Raw genomic sequence first — 24,712 nt, 5'->3', positions numbered from 1 at the left:
GGGACTTCCCTGATGGTCCAGTGGTAAAGAATCTGCCTTCCAATGCAGGGGACACAGGTACGATCCCTGGTCGGGGAACTAGAATTGCACATGCTGTGGGGCAACTAAGCCCGTGTGCCAGAACTACTGAGCTTGCAGGCCTCAATGAGAGAGCCCTCATGCTGCAAACTACAAAGCCCACACACTCTGGAGCCCATGTGCCACAACTAGAGAGAGAAAATCTGTACACCACAACTAGAGAGAAGCCCATACACCGCAACAAAAGATCCCACATGCCACAAAGAAGATCCCATGTGCCACAACTAAGACCTGATGCAACCAAATAAATAAATAAATATTTTTTAAAAAACAAAGAAAGAAAATCTAAGAAGACAAATATCAGATATCAAATTGAAGTACTAAACCAGGATACATATTCTCAAAGATGGCTAGGAAATGGTTTGGCTGGTGTTTTTCCAACTGTGGACTGTGACCCTTTAGAGAGGGTTATTAAATCTATTTAATGGTCTATATCCTGTTTTTAAGATAAATATATATAAGTATACAAAATATCAGAGCATACTGGTATAGTAAAATAGTGTTGTTTCATCTAAGTGTATACTAGATCATGGAGTCAAAAATCTTACCATGCCTTAATGGTTAAAATTAGAAAGCCATGGGTTAAATGACTTTTATAACACATATGCTCACACATCAAGTGTATGAATAGGTCATATGTGGAGTTTTGATATTGCTACTCTTTTATAATTTGTAGTGTATATAGTTACTACTTTTTATTAGCTAAGCCTGCCCAGAAATGATATGAAATGTACTGCATCTTCATTCAGCTCTGATCTTTAAATGGATTAGTCACACATGTGTGGAAACCGTTTAGGTGTCAGTAGCTCAAAATGAGTCAATGTGATATAGGTGCCCCAAAAATAACTTCATGGGGAAATGCTCATTTTTGTTTTTGTTTTGTTTTGCTTTTCCATATTATACAGTATTTCCTACAATAAATATTTTCTTTTCTAATTAGGTGACAAAAAGTGAAACTTGAAAAAAAGTTAACAGCAAAAGGACAAAAATAAACTAAAAGGATGCTATCTTTCATGCTTTTCTGCCTGTAGGGAGTATTTTTTTTCTTCCATTCTTGGAAGCAGATAGTCAAAAATTTCTATAAGTATGGGATTTGGACTCTAAGATACATAAGATTGAGTCTTTTACCTGCTGTGGGGTGTGACCTTGGATGTCACTTAACATCTCTCAACCTGTTCTCCAATCTGTAGACTAAGAATAATAATAGTGCCTGTGAAGGGTTTACAGGTTCACTGCTGTGAAGGGCATGACTGCAATAATAAAAGCCAATGTTTATGGAACACTTGCAATATGTTTGGCATAGTTCAAGGCATGTTCTGTGGATTGGCTCATATGATTAACTCAGACATAGGAAAGACTATGTAATAACATCCAATGAAAGAGAACTAGGAATAACAGCTGGCAGCTTAAGAGAGATGGATTTGGAATCAAAGAAAGACCTGCTTAAAGCCCAAGCTGGACAATCACAGAAAGATAGACAAAATGAAAAGGCAGAGGACTACGTCCCAGATGAAGGAACAAAATAAAACCCTGGAAAAACAACTAAATGAAGTGGAGATAGGCAACCTTCCAGAAAAACAATTCACAATAATGATAGTGAAGATGATCCAGGACCTCAGAAAAAGAATGGAGGCAAAGGTCAAGAAGATGCAAGAAATGTTTAACAAAGGCCTAGAAGAATTAAAGAACAAACAAACGGAGATGAACAATACAACAATTGAAATGAAAAATACACTAGAAGGAATCAATAGCAGAATAACTGATGCAGAAGAATGGATAAGTGACCTGGAAGACAGAATGGTGGAAATCACTGCAGTGGAACAGAATAAAGAAAAAAGAATGAAAAGAAATAAAGATAGCCTAAGAGACCTCTGGGAAAATATAAAATGCACCGTTTGCATTATAGGGGTTCCAGAAGGAGAAGAGAGAGAGAAAGAACCCAAGAAAATATTTGAAGAGATTATAGTCGAAAATTTCCCTAACATGGGAAAGGAAGTAGCCACCCAAGTCCAGGAAGCACAGAGAGTCCCAGAAAGGATAAACCCAAGGAGAAACATGCCGAGACACATAGTAATCAAACTGACAAAAATTAAAGACAAAGAAAAATTATTAAAAGCCACAAGGGAAAAACGGCAAATAACATAGAAGGGAACTCCCATGAGGTTAACAGCTGATTTCTCAACAGAAACACTGCAAGCCAGAAGGGAGTGGCATGATATATTTAAAGTGATAAAAGGGAAGACCTACAACCAAGAATACTCTAGCCGGCAAGGATCTCATTCAGATTCGATGGAGAAATCAAAAGCTTTACAGACAAGCAAAAGCTAAGAGAATTCAGCACCACCAAACCAGCTCTACAATAAATGCTAAAGGAACTTCTCCAATTGGGAAACACAAGAGAATGAAAGGACCTACAAAAACAAACCCAAAACAATTAAGAAAATGGTCACAGGAACATACATATCGATAATCATCTTAAATGTGAATGGATTAAATGCTCCAACCAAAAGACACAGGCTCGCTGAATGGATACAAAAACAAGACCCGTATATATGTTGTCTACAAGAGACCCACTTCAGACCTAGGGACACATACAGACTGAAAGTGAGGGGATAGAAAAAGATATTCCATGCAAATGGAAATCAAAAGAAAGCTGGAGTAGCAATACTCGTATCAGATAAAATAGACTTTAAAATAAAGAATGTTACAAGAGACAAGGAAGGACACTACCTAATGATCAAGGGATCAATCCAAGAAGAAGATATAACAATTATAAATATATATGCACCCAACATAGGAGCACCTCAATATATAAGGCAAATGCTAACAGCTATAAAAGAGGAAATTGACAGGAACACAATAATAGTGGGAGACTTTAACACCTCACTTACACCAATGGACAGAGCATCCAGAAAGAAAATTAATAAGGTAACACAAGCTTTAAATGACACAACAGACCAGATAGATTTAATTGATATTTATAGGACATTCCATCCAAAAACACCATATTACAATTTCTCCTCAAGTGCACACGGAACATTCTCCAGGATAGATCACATCTTGGGTCACAAATCAAGCCTTGGTAAATTTAAAGAAATTGAAATTGTATCAAGCATCTTTTCCAACCACAACACTATGAGATTACAAATAAATTACAGGAAACAAAAATGTAAAAAACACAAACACATGGAGGCTAAACAATATGCTACTAAATAACCAAGAGATCACTGAAGAAATCAAAGAGGAAATCAAAAAATACCTAGAGACAAATGACAACAAAAACATGATGACTCAAAATCTATGGGATGCAGCAAAAGCAGTTCTAAGAGGAAAGTTTATAGCAATACAACCCTACCTCAGGAAACAAGAAAAATCTCAAATAAAAAATCTAAACTTATGCCTAAAGGAACTAGAAAAAGAAGAACAAACAAAACCCAAAGTTAGTAGAAGGAAAGAAATCATAAACATTAGAGCCAAAATAAATGAAATAGAAACAAAGGAAATAATACCAAAGATCAATAAAACTAAAAGGTGGTTCTTTGAGAAGATAAACAAACCTTTAGACAAACTTATCAAGAAAAAGAGGGAAAGGACTGAAATCAATAAAATTAGAAATGAAAAAGGAGAAGTTACAACAGACACCACAGAAATACAAAGCATCATAAGAAACTACTACAACAAACTCTATGCCAATAAAATGGACAACCTGGAAGAAATGGACAAATTCTTAGAAAGGTATAACCTTCCAAGACTGAACCAGGAAAAAATAGAAAATATGAACAGACCAATCACAAGCACTGGAATTGAAACTGTGATTAAAAATCTTCCAACAAACAGAAGTCCAGGACCACATGGCTTCACAGATGAATTCCATCAAACATTTAGAGAAGAGCTAACACCCATCCTTCTCAAACTCTTCCAAAAAATTGCAGAGGAAGGAACACTCACAAACTCATTCTATGAGGCCACCAACACCCTGATACCAAAACCAGACAAAGATACTACAAAAAAAGAAAATTACAGGCCAATATCACTGATGAATATAGATGCAAAAATCCTCAATAAAATACTAGAAAACAGAATCCAACAGCACATTAAAAGGATCATACACCATGATCACGTGGGATTTATCCTAGGGATGCAAGGATTCTTCAATATATGCAAATCAATCAATGTGATACACCATATGAACAAATTGAAGAATAAAACCCATGTGATCATCTCAATAGACACAGAAAAAGCTTTTGACAAAATTCAGCACCTGGTTATGATAAAAACTCTCTAGAAAGTGGGCATAGAGGGAAGGTACCTCAACATAATAAAGGCCATATACCACAAACCCACAGCAACATAATTCTCAATGGTGAAAAACTGAAAGCATTTCCTCTAAGATCAGGAATAAGACAAGGATGTCCAGTCTTGCCACTATTATTCAACATAGTTTTGGAAGTCCTAGCCATGGCAATCAGAGAAGAAAAAGAAATAAGAGGAATACGAATTGGAAAAGAAGAAGTAAAACTGTCACTGTTTGCAGATGACATGATACTATACATAGAAAATCCTAAAGATGCTATGCAATCCATATCAAATTACCAACGGCATTTTTTGAAGAACCAGAAAACCACTAGAGCTAATCAATGAATTTGGTAAAGCTGCAGGATACAAAATTAATGCACAGAAATCTCTTGCATTCCTATACACTAACAATGAAAGATCAGAGAGAGAAATTAAGGAAACAATCCCATTCACCATTGCAACAAAAAGAATAAAATATCTAGGAATAAACCTGTGTAAGGAGGTAAAAGACCTGTACTCAGAAAACTATAAGACACTGATGAAAGAAATCAAAGATGACACAAACAGATGGAGAGATATACCATGTTCTTGGATTGGAAGAATCAATATTGTGAAAATGACTATACTACCCAAAGCAATCTACAGATTCAATGCAATCCTTATCAAATTACCAATGGTATTTTGCACAGAACTAGAACAAAAAAATCTTAAAATTTGTATGGAGACACAAAAGACCCCAAATAGCCAAAGCAACCTTGAGAGAAAAAAAAAACAAAAACAGATCTGGGATCAGACTCCCTGACTTCAGACTATACTACAAAGCTGCAGTAATCAAGACAATATGGTACTGGCACAAAAACATAAATTTAGATCAATGGAACAGGATAGAAAGCCCAGAGATAATAAACCCATGTACCTATGGTCAACTAATCTATGACAAAGGAGACAAGGATATACAATGGAGAAAAGACTGTCTCTTCAATAAGTGGTGCTGGGAAAACTGGACAGCTACATGTAAAAGAATGAAATTAGAACATCCCTAACACCATACACAAAAATAAACTCAAAATGGATTAGAGATCTAAGTGTAAGACTGGACACTATAAAACTCTTAGAGGAAAACATAGGAAGAACACTCTTTGACATAAATCACAGCAAGATCTTTTCTCACCCACGTCTTAGGGTAATGGAAATAAAAACAAAAATAAACAAATGGGACCTAATGAAACTTAAAAGCTTTTGCACAGCAAAGGAAAGTATAAACAATACAAAAAGACAACCCTCAGAATGGGAGAAAATATTTGCAAACGAATCAATGGACAAAGAATTAATCTCCAAAATATATAAATAGCTCATGCACCTCAATATCAAAAAAACAAACAACCCAATCCAAAAATGGGCAGAAGACCTAAATAGACATTTCTCCAAAGAAGACATACAGATGGCCAAGAGGCACATGAAAAGCTGCTCAACATCACTAATTATTAGAGAAATGCAAATCAAAACTACAATGGGGTATCACCTCACACCAGTTAGAACAGCCATCATCAGAAAATCTACAAACAATAAATGCTGGAGAGGGTGTGGAGAAAAGGGAACCCTCTTGCACTGTTGGTGGGAATGTAAATTGATACAGCCACTATGGAGAACAGTATGGAGGTTCCTTAAAAAATTAAAAATAGAATTACCATATGACCCAGCAATCCCTCTACTGGGCATATATCCAGAGAAAACCATCACTCAAAAAGACACATGCACCCCAATATTCATTGCAGCACTATTTACAATAGCCAGGTCATGGAACCAACCTAAATGCCCCATCGACAGACGAATGGATAAAGAAGATGTGGTATATATATAGAATGGAATATTACTCAGCCATAAAAAGGAACGAAATTGGGTCATTTGTAGAGATGTGGATGGACCTAGAGACTGTCATACAGAGTGAAGTAAGTCAGAAAGAGAAAAACAAATATCGTATATTAATGCATATATGTGGAATCTAGAAAAATGGAATAGATGAACCAGTTTGCAAGGCAGAAATAGAGACACAGATGTAGAGAACAAACATATGCACACCAAGCGAGGAAAGCAGGGGCGGGGAGGTATGAACTGGGAGATTGGGATTAACATATATTCACCAACATGTATAAAATAGATAACTAATAAGAACCTGCTGTATAGCACAGGGAACTCTACTTCACTTTGCTGTACAGTAGAAACTAACACAACATTGTAAAACAACTATACCTCAAAAAAAAAAAAAAAAAAAAAAGCCTAAGCTGGACCAAATGAAGCAGGCTATTTGGATGTGGAAGTAGGCAGAGGTTTCCTACCATTACAGACAGGTGTTTGAGGAAATGACTACATGAATGCATATAAAGATGTTTTCACTTTTCACTGGGCAGTGGGGTAGATTTGCAAAAAATTCAAATGCTATGAGGCCCAACAACTAATGTAAAGGAACAGAGCAGGTTGGGCATGTAACAGTGGGGATGGTGGGAAGGGTGGGGAGCTGGAAGCACGTGTCTTAGCCTGTGCCTTTGTATGTCTTCAGCCTGGAGTCATCCTCCTCCAGATCATTGCAGAACTGCCTTCTGCTCCTTTGGGGCTCACTCACATAGCCTATTGCCCTGCTCTGTATTCCCCATGGCATTTCTCTGCAAGTCCTAAAAGTACCCTGCGTATTCATTTATACGTTTCTGTCTGTTTTGTCCATCTCTTTGGAATTTAGCAGGCATTCAGTGAACACTCAATAAACAAAGCACTGAATGAAATCAAATAACAAACCAAACAACCCATTCAAATATCCCATCAAACAAAATCTGCCATTTAGTTCTCTTGCTCTAAGCGGTCAGGTTTGAGGTACTGTTTCTGGAGCAGTTCTGGCGCAATTCCAGGGAAATACAGAGACGCTAAAAATATCACTGGAAGGTTGGACAGCAATGGATGTGCCCTATATACTAGATTTTTCAGGATCCAGAGTATAAAATGGAGAGTTCAGAAGGAAAAGAGAGGGAGAGAGAAATTATCCTTATTTTTACCAGAGTAAGAATATCAAAAGGCGTTGACACAAACTCTTTCAACCTTACCGTAGTAGCTCCACCTTGTTACCCAGGCAAAAATATCCTAAATTGGGGAAGAAGTGAGAGAAAATTAAACATGTAAGACAAAGAGTTCATGAGATTTTTTTTCCAAACAAGTATATTATTACTGTTATTACTTTGATATGAACAAAATCTGTACAGACCTCAAAGCTGAAAAAATTACTTTACAAGAAAATATTTTTAAAAAGAAGGGGAAAAAAACCAATCTGGACCCTCGCCTGATAACTGCAGGTAACTTTTTTTGAATCTGTAGGAGCCAAACAAGCCCCTTAGTGTAAAGTATCTCATGTTTACTAATAGTTTAGTGTATTCACTCACATGTCCCAACTTACTTTAATGCAATATTTCACTGTAAAGAAAATGGGGGATTGTGTTTGTTCCATAGGTGACAGGTTTTACACACACGCACAACTGGTGGAAGGAGACCAGGAGGCCCTGGATGGCTGCCTTGTGAACCTCTTTGTTCTACTCTTAGCCCTGAAATCAGGTATCCCTCTCAATGTCCCATTTGTTTCTTCTGTTAAGTGGGTGTTGTAACACCCTCAAGAATTTCACCCCTTATAGGGACAAAACTTGGTTCTTGAGGGAAGGGGGAAAGGAGGAGTGAACACATCTTATATATTACAATGGTTTGCTGCCTTCCAAACCCCAGCTCTACCCAACCAACGCTTATTTCTCCATATTTAATTTCTCCTATGGAGAATTTAAATATCATGTTTCTCTCTATGGGACAATAATTTTAAGATAAAGAAAAAATAAAAAAAGAACAAGGTAAAAACCAAGGAAGTTATGTGAAATTCAAATCATGTGGTGTGTAGGGCTACAGGCAGTTTGGCTCAAGAAAACTCCCGCAGGCACAGTCCTGAGGTGACTTACTTTTGCTAATCGTGAAAACCAAAAACGTGAGCAATAATACCAAGGCAGTAACACAGATTCCAATGTAGACTCCCTTATTGGTGCTCATCCATGGGTCTTGTGCCAGCATCACAGGCTAAGGAAACATCAGCAGATCAAAAAAAAAAAAAAGAAAAATCTTCTTAGAATTATGGGTAGAAAACATTTCTGAAAATAATGTACACAGACACATTTATCTTTATTGGCCTTTGGCTAGTTCCGGATCATGAGGGGGTAAGACCAAATGACTTAAAGTTATAACCATGTGGTGAAATTCTAAGACAATTTAGAATTCAAAATGTATTTGGGGATGGTGGAAATGTTTTATCTCTTGCTTGCGGTGGTATTTACAGAGGTGTATACATTTGTCAAAACTCCAACTGTACACTTCAAATGAGTGTGCTTTATTATATGTAAATTATACCTATTTTAAAAAATTAATAAGCTATTTTCATAAATAATCCTCTTATGATATTAAAAAAGAAAACAACAATTTTTGTTCCTATATAAGTTGACGTGGTGGTGTTATCTCAAGCTATGTGAATGTGTTCAATTGTTAAAATTGGCCCTTGATTACAAAACTTTTTTTTTTTTAACTAGAATTCAAGATTCCATCTATGTCTTTATAAATGGACTTGAAAGTAGATGCTCATATACATGGCCCTGCTTAACAATTAAAATGCTGCACAATTGGAAAGAAATACAACTTTATTTAAATCTCCTAGTATGGTTCATAAGGGATCATCACTTCCCGGAATAAAACCGAAACACGCCATGCTTCATGTTCAGCCCTTTTACATAACTTAACTCTAATCCTAAAGAGGCCCCATGGGGTAGGTATTTTAACAGAAAGGAAGTGAAGATCAGAGAAAAAGATTAAGTCTCAAGTCTCCTCCTGCATAAGAGTTTAATCTCTGGAGTCAGAATTCCAGCTCTTTTACTTAGTTGCTGTGTGACCCTAGACATGTTATTTATCCTCTCTGAACCTCTGTTTCTCTGTCTGTCAAATGCAGATTAAATAGGGTTCTTGGGAAAGATAATTTAGGTACCTCCTGATCAACACAATGAGGAACACAAAGGATGGTGACTTAGCATATGAGCTGTCCTTGCTTAAAGGGAGAACAGCCAGTGTCTTGGGAGGGAAGAGCTGTGTAATTATCTTACTTGTGGGGGATAAAGTGGTTACATGGAACATGGAGTTACAGGAAGCAGGCTATGCTTCCTTTTTAAAAATATTATGTTACATGAAAACTGCAGTTTCGTTTTAGAATGTGCAGCTAAGCATAAAGAAAGGAAAACAAAAATCAACCATAATCCCAACATCCAGAAACAGCCGCTATTACCATTTTTCATTACGTACTCTTCTAGAATTTTATCCTAGTGTTTTTCTTAACAGAGCAGTTACTATATTCAATATATACTACAGTATATACACTATACACACACACATACATACACACATTTTTTGGTCGTGCTGCATGGCATTTGGGATCTTAGCTCCCCAACCAGGGATCGAACCAGCACCCGCTTCATTGGAAGCACAGAGTCTTATTAACCACTGGACCTCCAGGGAAGTCCCTACACTATTTTAAAAGTTAGTTTTTTCATTTAACAATCAACACTGTCTTCTCATGTCAGTAAATGCACTGCAGTGACAACATGCTTAATGGCAATAAGCGGGCATGCTTAATTGACTAAGTAATTAATCCCCTATTATTGAACATTTAGGTTGTTTATACCATTTTCATGAGTATAAATAGCAGCAATGAACATCTTTTCTTATACATCTTCACGTATTGGTTCAATTCTCTCCCTAATGTGGAGTTCAGGAAGTTGATTTACTGGGTCGAAATATATGCTGCTTGGTTTCAGGATAGCTGGGAGACACCTTGACATCTTCAGAGTCAAGACACAAAAAGCCCACGATTTTGCCTGTTGTGCACTTGCTTCTACATTGCTTCCACTTGCTGCTAAACATACCTGCCCTGCCGGTAACTGAGGTAAAGGACAATCTCATCATTCAGAATGTTTGTTTCTTTTTTCTTAATCCAGCTATAACAATATAACAGTCATTTACATTGTGGCAGTTCTGCTATTTAACAGGCATATACAGATTCAGCACATATCCATCGGATCAATCAGTGCCCATACCATAAGAGTTGGTAAAATCTTCAATATCATTCCTATGCAGTGGTGCTCTCATTGTCACTAAGGTATGCAACATAAGGCCATTTGACCTCACACTAAATAACTCCACTTTGCCTGAGCTTGAATTTCTCTTACAATGGCCGTGCTTCAACTTCTCACCAATTGTGATCAGGATGACTCTCATACCTGAAGCTCTTTAGGTTTGTTGCTTCTAAGAATTATTTGCACACAGTGAAAGGAAAGCTGGTTCACCCAAAGGAGCCAAAAGTAAAGGACCTATTGATAAATTCTTCTAACTTAGAAAGATGAGGTTTTGATGAACATCATAAGAATAAAGCCCCTTAGATTTTTCTCAAGCTAACTGTGGAAAAAGTATGACAACATCCTACAGAATCACAAAGTTTTTCAAGACGTTAGGACCTTAATAAGTCATCATATGGGGAGGTTTATGTATAGAAAGACTCAGAAGTGGCCTCAAAATTTCTATATAGGAGGACAATTGGGTTGGAAAAGGATATTAGGGGGCCTAGGTTTAAGCAAGCACACTTTCATCAATGTAATACTTTCAGTGGGGATGGCCCCCATTCCACCACATCAATTCAAAGCACGTTATTGCTCTAATGATCATTGAAGTCATCCTTGGTATGTAATGTTAACACGAGATCCTTGAATTAATTCACTCTTTTTTTCTAATTTTCTGGGCAGGAGAAAGTCTGTAGTGTGTGTGTGTGTGTGTGTGTGTGTGTGTGTGTGTGTGTGTGTGTAGAGAGAGTAAAATATCACTCTTCAGGTATTTCTGACAACTAGTGCATCTATATAAACTTTTTAAGTTAATTAAAGCATCCCTATTTAAGAGTCAAATTCTTTTCTTCCTTTATTTGAAATGTGTGGACTAGTCTTACAATAATAATCTCTAAATGTAACTTGCTTCCAGGGAGACATACAAGTGAATCTGGCTAATAAAGTAGGAAGGAATATGCTTACAGTTTGATTGTTATGCCAAAGGGCATCTGGAGACTGGGTCACAGTGCCGTACCCATCTGCTCAACAAGAAGGAAAATGAATTAGAAAGACAAAAAGTATTGAATTTTCACCGCAAACACCAAATATATTCACATTGCCTTCTGGTAATGAATGAAAAGTTGAATAATCATACGGCTAAATGCTGTAGGCTTGCAAGAGTTATACCAAGTTACTAACATTTATTAATTTAACCTGTAAGGTTGTGCTTCTTAAACCATTTTGTCATGGACCCTTCCAAAATGAACCCTTTTTTTTCTCTCTATGGAAAAAAAATGTATGTACACAGAAAGTTTACCTACAATTTTAGAGGAGTCATAGTGGCCCATTATCAGAACTAGGTTAAAAATTGCCACTTAAAGTTATGTAATCAATATTTTCATGACAGCTAAGAAGCTGCCAATGAGTGCTCAGAGGCCACTGCACATCCAAAGAGCAGAACCACCCCGTTCAAAATAGTTGTTACATTGGTTTTACATTTAAAATGTGTGTGAAATGTACTAAGATATCTGAAATAGGTGGCATCCAACTCCTACATTATATGCCACAGTGCCTAGACATTGTTGCAGAAGTGCTTTAGAAAATACGTTACATCAGCCCCAAGGCCAAAGTATCTTATACTACCTAAAACCCCAATATAAAAGGATATCATGCCTTAAAGTTTTGAATATACAAATTTTAATAGTGTTTGAAATATCTCTTTTGTCATACAGAACATATACTGTTGGCCCTCCTAAGCAACTATAGGTCAAATACGGGTTTCTCTTTTTACTGAGCACTTTACATCCTTATACCAATTTTTTAAACCCCATTTTATAGTTGAGGAAACAGATCTGAAATGGTTAAAGTTTCCAACTCTAGTAAAGGACAATAGCCTCAGCTCATAACCACCACACACATTGCATTCCCATCCAGTGAAAATACTGCAGGTCTTACGGATTCCCTAACTACTGACAAAGCTATAAAAATGTCACTGTCCAGTGGCAATGAAACTGGACTAACTATATCCCCCCAAATTTTTACACTTTACATTACTGTGTCTACATTTTATTCATTCCGACACTACTTCTTAGAGAGCCAAAGACAATATCTACAGTCTAGGCTCTGTGTATGACTTGTGTTATAACCTTAAGTAAGTCCTTCAGGTACAGAATGGGTGATGTTGCAAAAACAGCATGAAAAAAAACAAATAAATAAAAACAGCCTGGACTTGAGTCAGATAAAACTTGACTTCAATGCTGACAATGTCCCTTGGCAATGTGACCTTGATCAGGTCCTCTGCATATACATTTATGTATGTATGTATGTATATGTATATATTTATATTTCTAGCTGGGGTAACCTTGAACTACAAGCTATTGATAGCACCTGTCTGTCTCATAATGTTGTCACATTAGAAGATGCACTAAACACCATATTAGACAAATATCAGCTATTACTATTATGTTGTAATGAAAGGAGCAATAGGGGAAGGAACACAGTGCAATGGACTTTCCAAACATCACGGCCTTCCTTCCTCACAAACATGCAATCAGGAATGCAACAACTTGCCCATGGGCACACAGCTAGTAACTGGCAGTTGAATTGGAAGCTGTCAATCCCCAAAGCAGAACTAAGGAGCCTCCCCAGTCTGGCAATGGCAGTAAGTAAGGTCTGCCCTGAAAGAATTAAATGAGGTAATATATGACAGTTTGCTGGCACATCCGTCTGTCAAAAGGTGGGTAGCAGGCCATATGATGCCCAAACTTCCTTCCAGATTAACATTCTCTGCTTTGTGAGGCTTTAACCCACGGAATTCTGACTGGGGCACTGTGAGGATTTGGCTGGAGAACCTCACAGACACTGACAAGATGGCAGCAGTCACAGAAGTCATGGGGACACAGCTGCTCCAACGTCTGTTCCATTCTGGAAAGCTCTACCTTGATCAGGTTTTAGTGACATATTTTAGAGAACGATTCTCCACTCCTACTTTCTTCTTCCTCATCGCATAAAAGTGTGGGTTGCAGCTGCTCCTACTGCTGTTACCTTGTATTTTAATCTACTTTCACTTTGTTTCTGTGCCGGGAAACAGTTCACACTAAGGAGTCCACTTTCCAAACCAAATGTCACCATTAGCTAATCCCAAGTGAACTGGTCCCTCTCTGCATTTCACTTTGGGTCCATTTTAAACTAACCAGCTTCCAGGAATCACTGGCAAAAGGTAGGCCATACTGGGGGTCCACTACAGATTGGCAACTCCTGAGCACGATGAGTCATATGCACGGGGAGTCTTGCAAAGCTTGACCTTGTTTGGATGCATCACAGGCACAAGGACACATAAGCTAGCTCTGCACTACAAAGGGGTTCCGCATGTGGCACTCCCCAAATTTACCACCATCGGTAACAGAGGTAGCTGGGAAAGACGACAGGACTCAGCATCACCTTTCTCCATCACAGGAAAGACAGGTCAATCTTACATCTCAAAAGAATATGGACCTACCCGAACTGGGGAGAGTGGGGAAGACTTTTCGGGGGTGGCATAGCAGAATCTCAGTGGGGCATGCCTCTTTGGTGCCAGTGTCATGTGTCCTCAACCCATCTCAAAGTGTCCATGTGAAATGAAAACTTGACAAGGCAGAAGGGGAGCCTTCTGGCTCTATATAGCCTCTGGGGCTTAGAGGAAGCGTAAACACAGGTGACCAGTTTGGTCCCGACCAGCTTAGTTTGGATTTAATTGTTTTAAGGCTCTGGCCCAAGGGAGTAAGCCCAATACTAAGTTTAAAGTCAAAGCTGGTTCATTTAATTTAGAAAAATACTGATATGCATGTGGATGTTCCCAAATCATATAAGCTGTCTATGCCGCTCAGTTGTATGTATTTCTGGACATTCTAAGTAATAGTCATAATTGCCACTAAATCTATCACTTACCTTTTAACTGTGTCCCAAGATCTTTATCTCATTTAATCCTTGCAAGAATTCTACAAAATCAGTAACATTCCATCCATTTTACAAAGGATAAAAACTGATTCAAAGAGGGTAAGACGTTTGTTCAAGTCGCATAGCTGACTGGAGTAGCCAGTGTTGGCACTCAAGGCAGATCTGTCTTATTCCAGAATATGTGTTCTTAACAATGTGCCAATGTTCATCAAAATTTGAAAGCTCCCAGGTGTTCGGGAAAGAAACGGAAGTTACCTGTTGAGCAAGAGTGCGATGGTGAGCCGGTTATATTTGTTTCTTGCGGTGTGGTAGGCTGGGTTTCTGCTGTCTGCGTTGGAGAAGATAAAGAAGCTACTGGAATGACAAGAATGGAAGAATGGTGTTCAATTTGTGGAGGAAAATTTCCACCCCCAAGAAAAATAAAAAACAAAACTAAAATCAGGAATTACCCTTTGACTCTTTCTTAGAAAATATTCAAGAATGGCCTTCAGGCATTATACTGCCATACAGGTATTTCATTATCATGAATAAATCTGATCTAGAGAATGATCTGGAGAGTTTATCAATAGACAGAATTATTTCACTTTTTATACTCCTAGGATCCCCCTAAAGCCTACAACAGTGCATCTTATGTAGGACACCCAATTAAACTCTTATTCATACCAATGACGTTTCACTTTTGTGGAGCAGGGCCTTGAGGTGGGCACTAACCCACTCTCCCCGCTTCACAAGAACCCCAATCTGGATTTCCTCACCTTATTCAAGTTCCTAATTATCCATCCACACATCTTTCCAGGGAGATGCACACACTGATCAGCAGGGAAAACATACTGAGAATATTTAATTCCCTGAGGTCCCTTTAAGGTGACAGTACTGTCCGATGTCTGAGTCTTGGTAATAAGCCTCAAAGCAATGTTCCTGGTACCTTGGCTCCTTCTGCAGTTGTGTTTTGGTCACTCTTTTTATAAGACTGATTTCCTGTGTTATCTGATTCATCTTCCATTTCTCACCAAAAAGCTTCACCAAGAGTTCTCAGGGTTATGTTTCCTTTTCCTTTCTTGAAATCTCTTCTTTATTTTCTATCAGACATTTCACTTTACCTGCAGAGTTGACCACTTGCCTCTTAATAAGATCTTTACATTCCTTCCTCTTAGAGCACAACAGAAAATTAGAGCAAGTTAGTGGTGCTGGCTGGACAAGAGTTCCCAAACCTGGGCTTTCCTTATTGCCTCTCACTGGTCTTTCTCTTTCCACTCCCCCACCATGGTCTTCACATTTCAACATCATCTCTTCTCTTGTTTTGAGCTATCTTTTATTTTTGCTGGGGTTTGTTTGTTTGTTTCTTTTTGCTTTCCTCTAATGCTCAAATCTGTAACAGGATGTGGCTCTCTTTAGGAACTATAGGAATTAAGAACAGGACGATTCAGAAAGTCAGATGATCAGCGTCTTCAGTCAACTTAAATCCATGCAAAAGACCTCTTGAGCTTAACTTCAGCCCTTAGTTTGGGTCTCTGTGGTCATCTTTCTTTTCTCCTCTGCTCCTACAACTTTACATCCAACCAGTGCATGAATATTTTAGGCAACTAGCATGGACGGGGCACAGAGCGCAGAGAGGGAATGGATGTAAAGATAAATTCCCCTGCCCTGGATCTGCTCCAGTGTTCACCTCCTTTCTATACTGTAAAGTTCAACTCTAAACTCAAACTCTTTAGGAAACTATCAGGATGCCTATAAGACTCAACTAATACTATCCCCCAGGAGGTCACATAAACCAACACTTTCCTTCTGAAACTCTGCTTTTTAAACAAAGGCCGTAACTTACACATGTTCGCCAAACAAGGAGCACTAAGCCATCCACCTCCGCAGGCACAAACTATTTAGAAGCTAAATCAATATTGAGAAAGTCAACAGATGCTCTAGTATGTTCGCTGCCTGAAACAAAACTATTTTTCTTACAAAGTTTTATGGCTCTAAAATCCGAGTTTTAACCTAAAGACATCTCTTTAAAACTCAGTTCAAAGTCCAATCCTTCAGATCCCTCCTGGTTGAATATAGACATGGTTCAACGGGAGTGAAGGGAAATCAATATGTTCCATCAGACTTTTTCGGCTAAAAGGTTGTGACATTTGTGTTATTCCTCAGGATCCAGAGCCACTTTAAAGTGCCAGAGTGTTGTGGAGGCTTTGAGAATCTCCACTAAAAAGTTACATTTTTAATCCAAAAAATAGAAAGTTTGAACCTAAACATGTCCTCAGACTGGCAAGCTATTTCCCCAGCTTTAAGTCAAATTATTCTCCACTTGTATTAACCTAAACTTTAATCTAACATAAAGTTGAACTATGAACTATGTAGCCAGAATTGAAAAAACAAACGTGTGCACTCTAAATTCCATAAGTCCTTAAATCTGATGTTTACTTTGTCATCAGTATAAATAGCATTACTCTGCTACATAAATAAATTAAAGGATGCTAGAAGCAAAACTGTGTAAGTCACTGACACCCTGAAAAGACAGGGTAATTGTATGAAGGCTTTTCCAGTGAGAAGGTCAGATCAGGACAAATTCATCCAAACATAAGCTCTATGTTCACAATAGAAGGCAGCAAAGGCCCAACATTCAAATTAAAGGGGACAATCTTGACTCAACCATTTTCTATTCGTATGACTGTCAACACTGAACTTAGATTCTGTGCCTCAGTCCTCACAAATGTAAAATAGGATTGAATCACACCTACAAGGCATAGGATTGTCATAAGAATGAAGTGGCTTAATACTTGTAAAGCAGTTAGCATGGTTCTAGACACAGGAAACAGTAAACATTAACTTCACTGAAATATTATCCTCAAGTGTTGGGTGAGACTTCAGAATGGATTAAATGATCTCTATTCAGAGCTCCTTGTAAGGACAGAATCTCATTCACCTGACCCTGTTCTGGCATTCCTTATTTTTCCTCGTAAGTCTGTGTTCAACTGGGCCAAATCCCCACCATCCTCCTTAGATGTCCAAGATCAGTGGTCTGGCTTTTTTATTTCTTTTTTTTTTTTTGGCTATTAATGAATTCCTTTGAGAATCTGATAAAAAGCTAGAGGGTCCCCTCACTCTGAAGATTCTTATACATACAAAAGGTGAATATAACATGGGACGGAGGTTCACAGATTCTGTGAAGCCAGGTTTGGTAGCTTGTTCAAATCCTTACCCCAGACTGCACTTCTGCCTTAACACAACACCCTGGGTGGTCTATATCCTCTCCTTTAAAGCCTTCTGGGCTCAGAAGCACATCTGTTTACCTGGCTGGAGGTTCTTTGTGGGTGCTGGCACTGGAAGAGCAGAGGTAGAGGCCCTCGTTGTCGTTGGAGCAGTGGTGACCGTCATTGTTGTTGGTAGAGCAGTAGTGGTCGTCATTGGTGGTGGAGTAGTAGTAGTGGTAGTTGTTGGTGGAGTAGTAGTAGTGGTAGTTGGTAGAGTAGTAGTAGTGGTGATCGTTGTTGGTGGAGTAGTAGTAGTGGTGGTAGTTGGTGGTGGAGCAGTAGTGGTCATCGTTGGTGGTGGAGAAGTAGTGGTCGTCATCGGTGGTGGAGTAGTAGTGGTGGTAGTTGGTGGAGTGGTAGTAGTAGTAGTGGTGGTAGTTGGAAGAGTAGTAGTAGTGGTGGTCATTGTTGGAGTAGTAGTCGTCATTATTGTTGTCGTAGGTGGAGCTAGAAATCAACATGAAAGCAAGAATTCATCAAGCAGCAGGAAACAAGAGTCGTGTGCTGGGCCTGTGCACCAACACAACCACTGGGACTGTCCCCAGGCAGAAGTGAGCACTTATCTCCCATGAACTCAGAGTTCTCCTCATTGGTCAGCTAGAGTCTGTGACTGAGGAGGGAGTGAAAACATGTTCACAACAAGGAAACAGCTGCATTGAAAGGAGTATATATGGGGAGGTTTGGAGATTAAAAAAATGACACCTGGGATTTCTATCGAAGCCCTTTGAAAAGACTAGTCCTGCATATCAGATTTATGTATCTTCATAAACGTCTGTGAGGTAGGGAAAAAAGTCTAGAGCCCGAGGCTGTGTTTGTCCTCTCAGTGGCGTGTGACTAGGACCTAAATAGTAGTTCCCAAGAACCAGAATATTTACCAAATAAATAGCATTCCGTTCAGTCAGTCCTAAGGGTACCCTCCCAACAGACCTGCATTCTAAATGTGGATTAATTCACACCATTAACATACGCTAGATAACATGGATGCCTTGTGCATTTGGTTTGAAGGTGGACTAGACCTTTTAAGGTTCCTTCCTTCCTAAGGGATAATAACGAAAGGTAATGACTTTGTCTCTTTCCAGAGTCAGAAATGGTATAGGACTCCAAACCACTTACTGAAGTCCTCAGAGCTACCCAGAGAAAGAACTGCAACTAGGATTAACCCAAAACACAGTGCCTGGCACAAAAGCAGAAATTGTAGGATTGAGTCAAGAATGTGTACTTTTTTCTCACCAGGCATCTTTTTTGCCCACAAGAAGTATTCTTAAATTTCAACTTTACTAACTATAAATTAGAACCTCAAATCTCTTGAACAGGAGACAATTGGTGTGAAAACTCTTGTGAGGGATTGAAGTCAATTTAATTTGGAAACTAACTGATTTTTGCCTTAAAGAAGAAAAACATTTTTTTCAACAAATATTTATGAGTGTCTATTATGTACAAGGCATTAGTAAATGTTTTAGGCTTTGGGGGTCCTGTGATCTCAGTGGTAATTGCTCAACTCTGTCAGTGTGAAAACAGCCATAGACAGTATATAAACTAGTGGGTGTGGCTGTGTTCCAATAAAACTTTATTTATAAAACTGTTGGTGAGCCTGTTTTATAATCTGATCTGGTCCTAGGGCTACAGTTTGCTGACCCTGCTCTAACAGTGTAGTCAGAGGTTTTTAAGAAGAGTGCAATCCTATCCCCTCCCTTCAGTTTGAAATCAAATCTAGAGAAAAAAGGAAGCAAGCAAAAAAGTCTGATCAAAGGCTTAACAAGGAAGAAACCTAATTGACTTGTTTAACTAATGTGTCTTCCTCAGTGGTAAGTATTTCCTGAGGAAGAATCTAGGAAACCAAGGGTAGAGGAGCTGCTGAGGAAGAGCCCTAACAGAAGGTTGAAAAGTAAGCTGATTCTGTGAAACATGCAAGAAAACTTAAGCAAATAATTGGATTGGAGGCAGAGAGTCACTTTGGCTCAGTTATGGACCCGTTTCCCACTGGACAGAGCAGTGGCTTTGTAAATATTCATCTATTAAAGAATTTCTAAGCACTCTAAAAGTCCCCTACTGGGACTTCCCTGGTGGTGCAGTGGTTAAGAATCCGCCTGCCAATGCAGGGGACAAGGGTTTCGAGCCCTGGTCTGGGAAGATCCCACATGCTGCGGAGCAACTAAGCCTGCAAGCCACAACTACTGAGCCCGCGAGCCACAACTACTGAAGCCTGCGTGCCTAGAGCCCGTGCTGCACAACAAGAGAAGCCACCACAATGAGAAGCCCACGCACTGCAATGAAGAGCAGCCCCCGCTCTCTGCAACTAGAGAAAGCCCGTGTGAAGCAAGAAGACCCAACACAGCCAAAAATAAATAAATTAAAACAAAACAAAAACAAGCAAAAACAAAGTCCCCTACTAATTTCTTTCTCTATCCTTTTTAAAAAATATTCAGCAAGACCAATCAGATAATTTCACAACTCCAAAAATAATCTCTTCTCCACACGCTGCCTCGTCACATATCTACAGCGCCAGCCTGTTTTGGCTTCCTTAAATTGCCTCCTACATATAGGTTCCCCAGAGTCAGCTATTTGCTGCATCAGAATTGACCTTATTTTACCTGCCTTTTTAAAGGACACAAGCCAAGTACAAAAGTTGGGAGATTGCAATATCAAGTTCATTTAAATTAAAAAAGAGACATAGCTTATGAAGGCCACAGGTATTGGATTCTGTTGTCAATAGAAGACTTTAGTGGGAGAAGATTCATTAGGAAAGAGCACCAGAAACCAGGAAATCCTGAAGAACCTGCTCCTTTCATCAAATGGCAAGAAAAATTAGGATGTCTACATCAAGATGGAAAAATGTAAACTTCCCAGATTTTTGGATGTTATGAAATTCTTAAAAGCAACAGGTGAACGTTATTGAGATGCAAATGTTTTCGTTCTGCAATAAGGCCATTTTATTTTTTCAACAGTTAATTTAGTGATATGGTGTGAAATATGCTTCAAAAAATCCAAGACAGGACAGAGGAAGGGGGTGAAACTATATAGGCTTATACAATGTATATGCAACAAGACTGAATTGATGATTCTCAAAGCCAAATGATACATCTACTTGACAGGACCTTATATTACCTATTTTATATGTATGAATTCTCTATAAGTCTTAAAATGTTAAGAAAGGACACTTAAGAATTCTTCTAAGACATAACCTCAGAGAAAAGGGCAATTCTTCAAGTGGAATAAATTTACCTCCATAAAAATGTTCACTATATTTCACTGTGGAACAGTGAATGCTTTTTCATGAACCAACTAGCATTTTTGAAGCACTGCTTTAGGAGATAGTTTGCTGACTGGGAAGATCTCTAGACTATGGTCTTGAATCAAGGTTAGTCTTTTTTTTTTTTTTAATTTATTTATTTTTTATTTTATTTATTTTTGACTGTGTTGGGTCTTAACACTTCATTCTACACAAATAGAAGTTATTCTATCCCAAAAGTTATTAGAAAACAAGATTATAGGAACCTTCTCTTTCCCTATTAAAGGAAGAGAAAGTTAATATCAAACAGAAAACTCTTATCTCTGGGAACCCACAGGAAGTGATCAAAGGAAGGAGGAAGACAAGCTCACCTGGCTTTATACTCAAGTCTAGGGTGATTTTTATATCATTGAACCACCCTCTCTTCTCAACACGGCAACAATACAAGCCACTGTCAGCCTGGGCTGCATTCTCTATGGTCAAAGACACATCCCCTCCACCAATGTTTCCGTTGAGCTTATAACGTTTGTCCTTCTGAAAGGTGACACTGTATCCATTAGTCCAGATAATGTTGCTTCCGCAGCGAGTTAAAGGACATGCCCCTCGGCCCCAGCACATGCTTGTGACTTCTCCACCATAGGTGCAGGGTAGCCTGACAGACTGACCCACCACTCCAGTCACTCGTGGGTAAGACGTTACACCATCTGTAAATAAAGAGAAACCTGAGCATGAGGTCTCAATATTTTAACTTTAATTTCATTCTCATTTTTTTTCTTTATATAGCTTATTTGGTTTGTAATCATCTGACTATATCTTGAGTTTTAAAATTTAGTATAAGCATTTTTCTATGTTAACATATTCTTTAGCAGCGTTACTATTTACTAGATATATTTGTAGATAAAACATCATATAAACGTTTTTCTGTATTCAGGATTATTTCCTAATAGGAAAAGATTTCCAAGAAAGTATCGGGATAAAGGGCAGAAATATATTCAATCTCTTGGTGAATATGACCAAATTTCTTTCCAAAAGGTTTGAAACAAATGACACTCCAGTAATGCATGAGCGTGTGTGTACTTCATCCTGTGTTTGACAGGTATCTGCTTATTTAATAGGTAATACATACATGTGGCTTTTCCTCTCCCCTAGATTCAATCACTGTCTCAGTTGAAATCTGTTTTTAAAAGTCTATTGCATTTAAAGTTTTGATTTTCAATTTTTATTGCAATTTTTAAAATTGCTATTGCAAATAAAGTCACCTCACAACCCCTCTCTTATTAAAAAAAAAAAAAAAAAAAAAGCAGAGCTAATGTTTTACTTAAAGCATCATTGACTAGAAGGCAGAAGCCTAGTAAGCTCTTTAGAAATCAGTTCTTAGAAAAAAGGGTTTATAATAGTTTCAGGAGGAACTGAGGCTTATCATGCTTTATGATCAATCCAAAAAATTTAAGCAGGGATCCTTTCTCGTGAGTTGATGACAGCCCTGCAATGCAGGTGGTAAGGTCCACTTACCCAGGTGAAACCAAAAAATTGGAGAATATTCGATCAAATACTAAATTTTGCCTCTTAAAAACAAATAGGCAGGGGGCTTCCCTGGTGGCGCAGTGGTTGAGAGTCTGCCTGCCAATGCAGGGGGCACGGGTTCGAGCCCTGGTCTGGGAAGATCCCACATGCCGCGGAGCAACTGGGCCAGTGAGCCACAATTACTGAGCCTGCGCGTCTGGAGCCTGTGCTCCGCAACAAGAGAGGCCGCGATAGTGAGAGGCCCGCGCACCACGATGAAGAGTGGCCCCCGCTTGCCACAACTAGAGAAAGCCCTCGCACAGAAACGAAGACCCAACACAGCCATAAATAAATAAATAAATAATAATTTTAAAAAACAACTTAAAAAAAAAACAAAAACAAATAGGCAGGAAAATTCTCTCCTGTGGCAGTGGCTTAAAAAACCCCGCATTGCCAAATGCAGTCTGGGTTGTCCTTGAAAGAAATCTGAGATTCAACAGTTAATCATAGTTAGGACTGAGCTGTGAGTTTGGGAAATGCTCTGGGAATAAAACACTCATTGTTACATAAATTAAGAGTCTATATTTTTCACTGGAATTCTGATAATATTTAATTTTGCTTAATGTCATTTTTGGACTACAAAGGTAATACATGCTAATTATAGAAATTTAAGTTTTAGAAGTATAATTTAAAAATGTACTTTCCTCACATTCCCACCTCTAGAGATTGTTTTTAAAATTTAGGATATGTCTATTTCTAAAATTTTCCCCTATCTCGCAGAATGTTTTGAATTAACATATTTTTCTTTTTAAAAATGTTTTTGGCCACACCGGGAGGCATGTGAGATCTTAGTTCCCCAACCAGGGATCAAACCCTCACCCCCTGCTTTGCAATCACGGAATCTTAATCACTGGACCGCCAGGAAAGTTAAAATATTTTCTTTTTAAAAGAAATAGTTGCACATGTTTAAAAAAATCAAAAGGCACAAAATGGTACAATAAAGCACTCGTCTCCTTCCCACCCTATCCCCTTTTCTTCTTCCCGTCCCCTTCCACACCGTGATAACAACTGTAACTCTTTCCTACATACACTTGAGTAGTTCATGCATACACAACCATCTACCTACTCCTTTTTTTGGTTTCAACACAAATGGCAGCATATGTCATCCTGTACTGCATTGTGCCTTGTTCACCTACCCAAAGATTTTGTAATTCTTAGCATTTATGCAATTTCTTTGGTTTAAGGTGTCAGCCTGGTTCTTTGCCCACTAGTTGACCCCATTACCTTCCAACAAAGCCCAAGAACATCTACCCTCCCCCGCCACACTCACACCCCCCCACACACACTCCCCCATCCTCGGTGCTTCCAAAGAACAGCCCACCTATTCACTTACCTGTCAGAAGGAGTATGAGGCCCAGGATGGCTACCCACGGATGCATGATGGTATCGCCCTGAAGGAAAGACAGAGCACGCTGGTTGGTGCGCCCCCAAACCAGATGGTATCAGAACGAGTCTTAATTCTCAGATTGCAACTTCTCCTTTCACCCTGATGGGGGGAATCACATAAGACTACCTGCTGGAAACAAGACCATGCAAAGGCTTCAGATCTATTAGCTCCAGGTGACTGAGGGCTCTGCCCCTTCCAACAGAAAGGCAAAGGTGTCCTCTGAAGCAGTCCCGTCTTCCCCAGCTCCTTTCCTATACTTAAGAGTCCCAACTGACTCCAGGTGCTGACAGAGGAGATAAGGGAGCAAACAGGAAGGAAACCAGAGGCCGGCTTAGCCAAGGACACCAGAGCAAAGACCAGACTTCCCATGGCAAAGGTGCACTTACCCTTTGCCTCGAAGATGAGAGTCAACTGGCCTTCTGGCGAGGGCAGGGGACTTCCTTCCTGCTCTGTGGCCACAATGGCTAGTCCCCAGCCTCAGTCAAATTGTCAAGTGCCCACTGATATAAAAACGCACAACACGAGAGTTGTGAGTTTCAGTTTTCTTTGGGGACTTACTGAGGACTATCTTTGGCCCAGGAAACTGCCTTTCAGAGAGTTCTGAGGAACCTCTCCCAAGAGACAGAAGTGGAGAGATAAGCATATATATGATTTTGGAGAAGTACAATCAGGCACACATCTGGGTAGAAGGTCGCCGCTGGTCACAAGGAACAGATATCTCAGTTAATGACTAGTGCTTTTCTAAGTACGGGAAGATGAAAGAAATTTGGATTCATAAAACTTTCTCCTGAAAATATCTAACTAGCTGAAGGCCTGTTCAACCAGTTTT

At 38.9% G+C, this 24,712-nt stretch overlaps 1 protein-coding gene across 5 annotated transcripts in view; it reads right to left on the bottom strand.

Moving 5' to 3' along the window:
* HAVCR1 (hepatitis A virus cellular receptor 1) overlaps positions 1-24,712 on the bottom strand; it is a 47,206-nt gene that overhangs the window by 4,974 nt on the left and 17,520 nt on the right. For 4 of the 5 annotated variants that reach the window (XM_082453929.1, XM_082453931.1, XM_082453930.1 and 1 more), the window contains exons 2-8: positions 23,830-23,887; positions 21,305-21,637; positions 17,744-18,151; positions 14,715-14,813; positions 11,508-11,563; positions 8,358-8,472; positions 7,467-7,503 (exon numbers count right to left, since the gene is read on the bottom strand). In XM_082453929.1, coding sequence (XP_082310055.1) covers positions 7,467-7,503; positions 8,358-8,472; positions 11,508-11,563; positions 14,715-14,813; positions 17,744-18,151; positions 21,305-21,637; positions 23,830-23,887 — 1,106 coding nt within the window. The other variant, XM_082453933.1, reaches the window with a different exon arrangement.

Source organism: Balaenoptera physalus (assembly GCF_965194825.1).
Source record: "Balaenoptera physalus genome assembly, chromosome: 3".
Lineage (NCBI taxonomy): Eukaryota > Metazoa > Chordata > Mammalia > Artiodactyla > Balaenopteridae > Balaenoptera > Balaenoptera physalus.
Note: the sequence above shows the minus strand (reverse complement) of the source record. Positions and strands in the feature narration are given on the sequence as shown.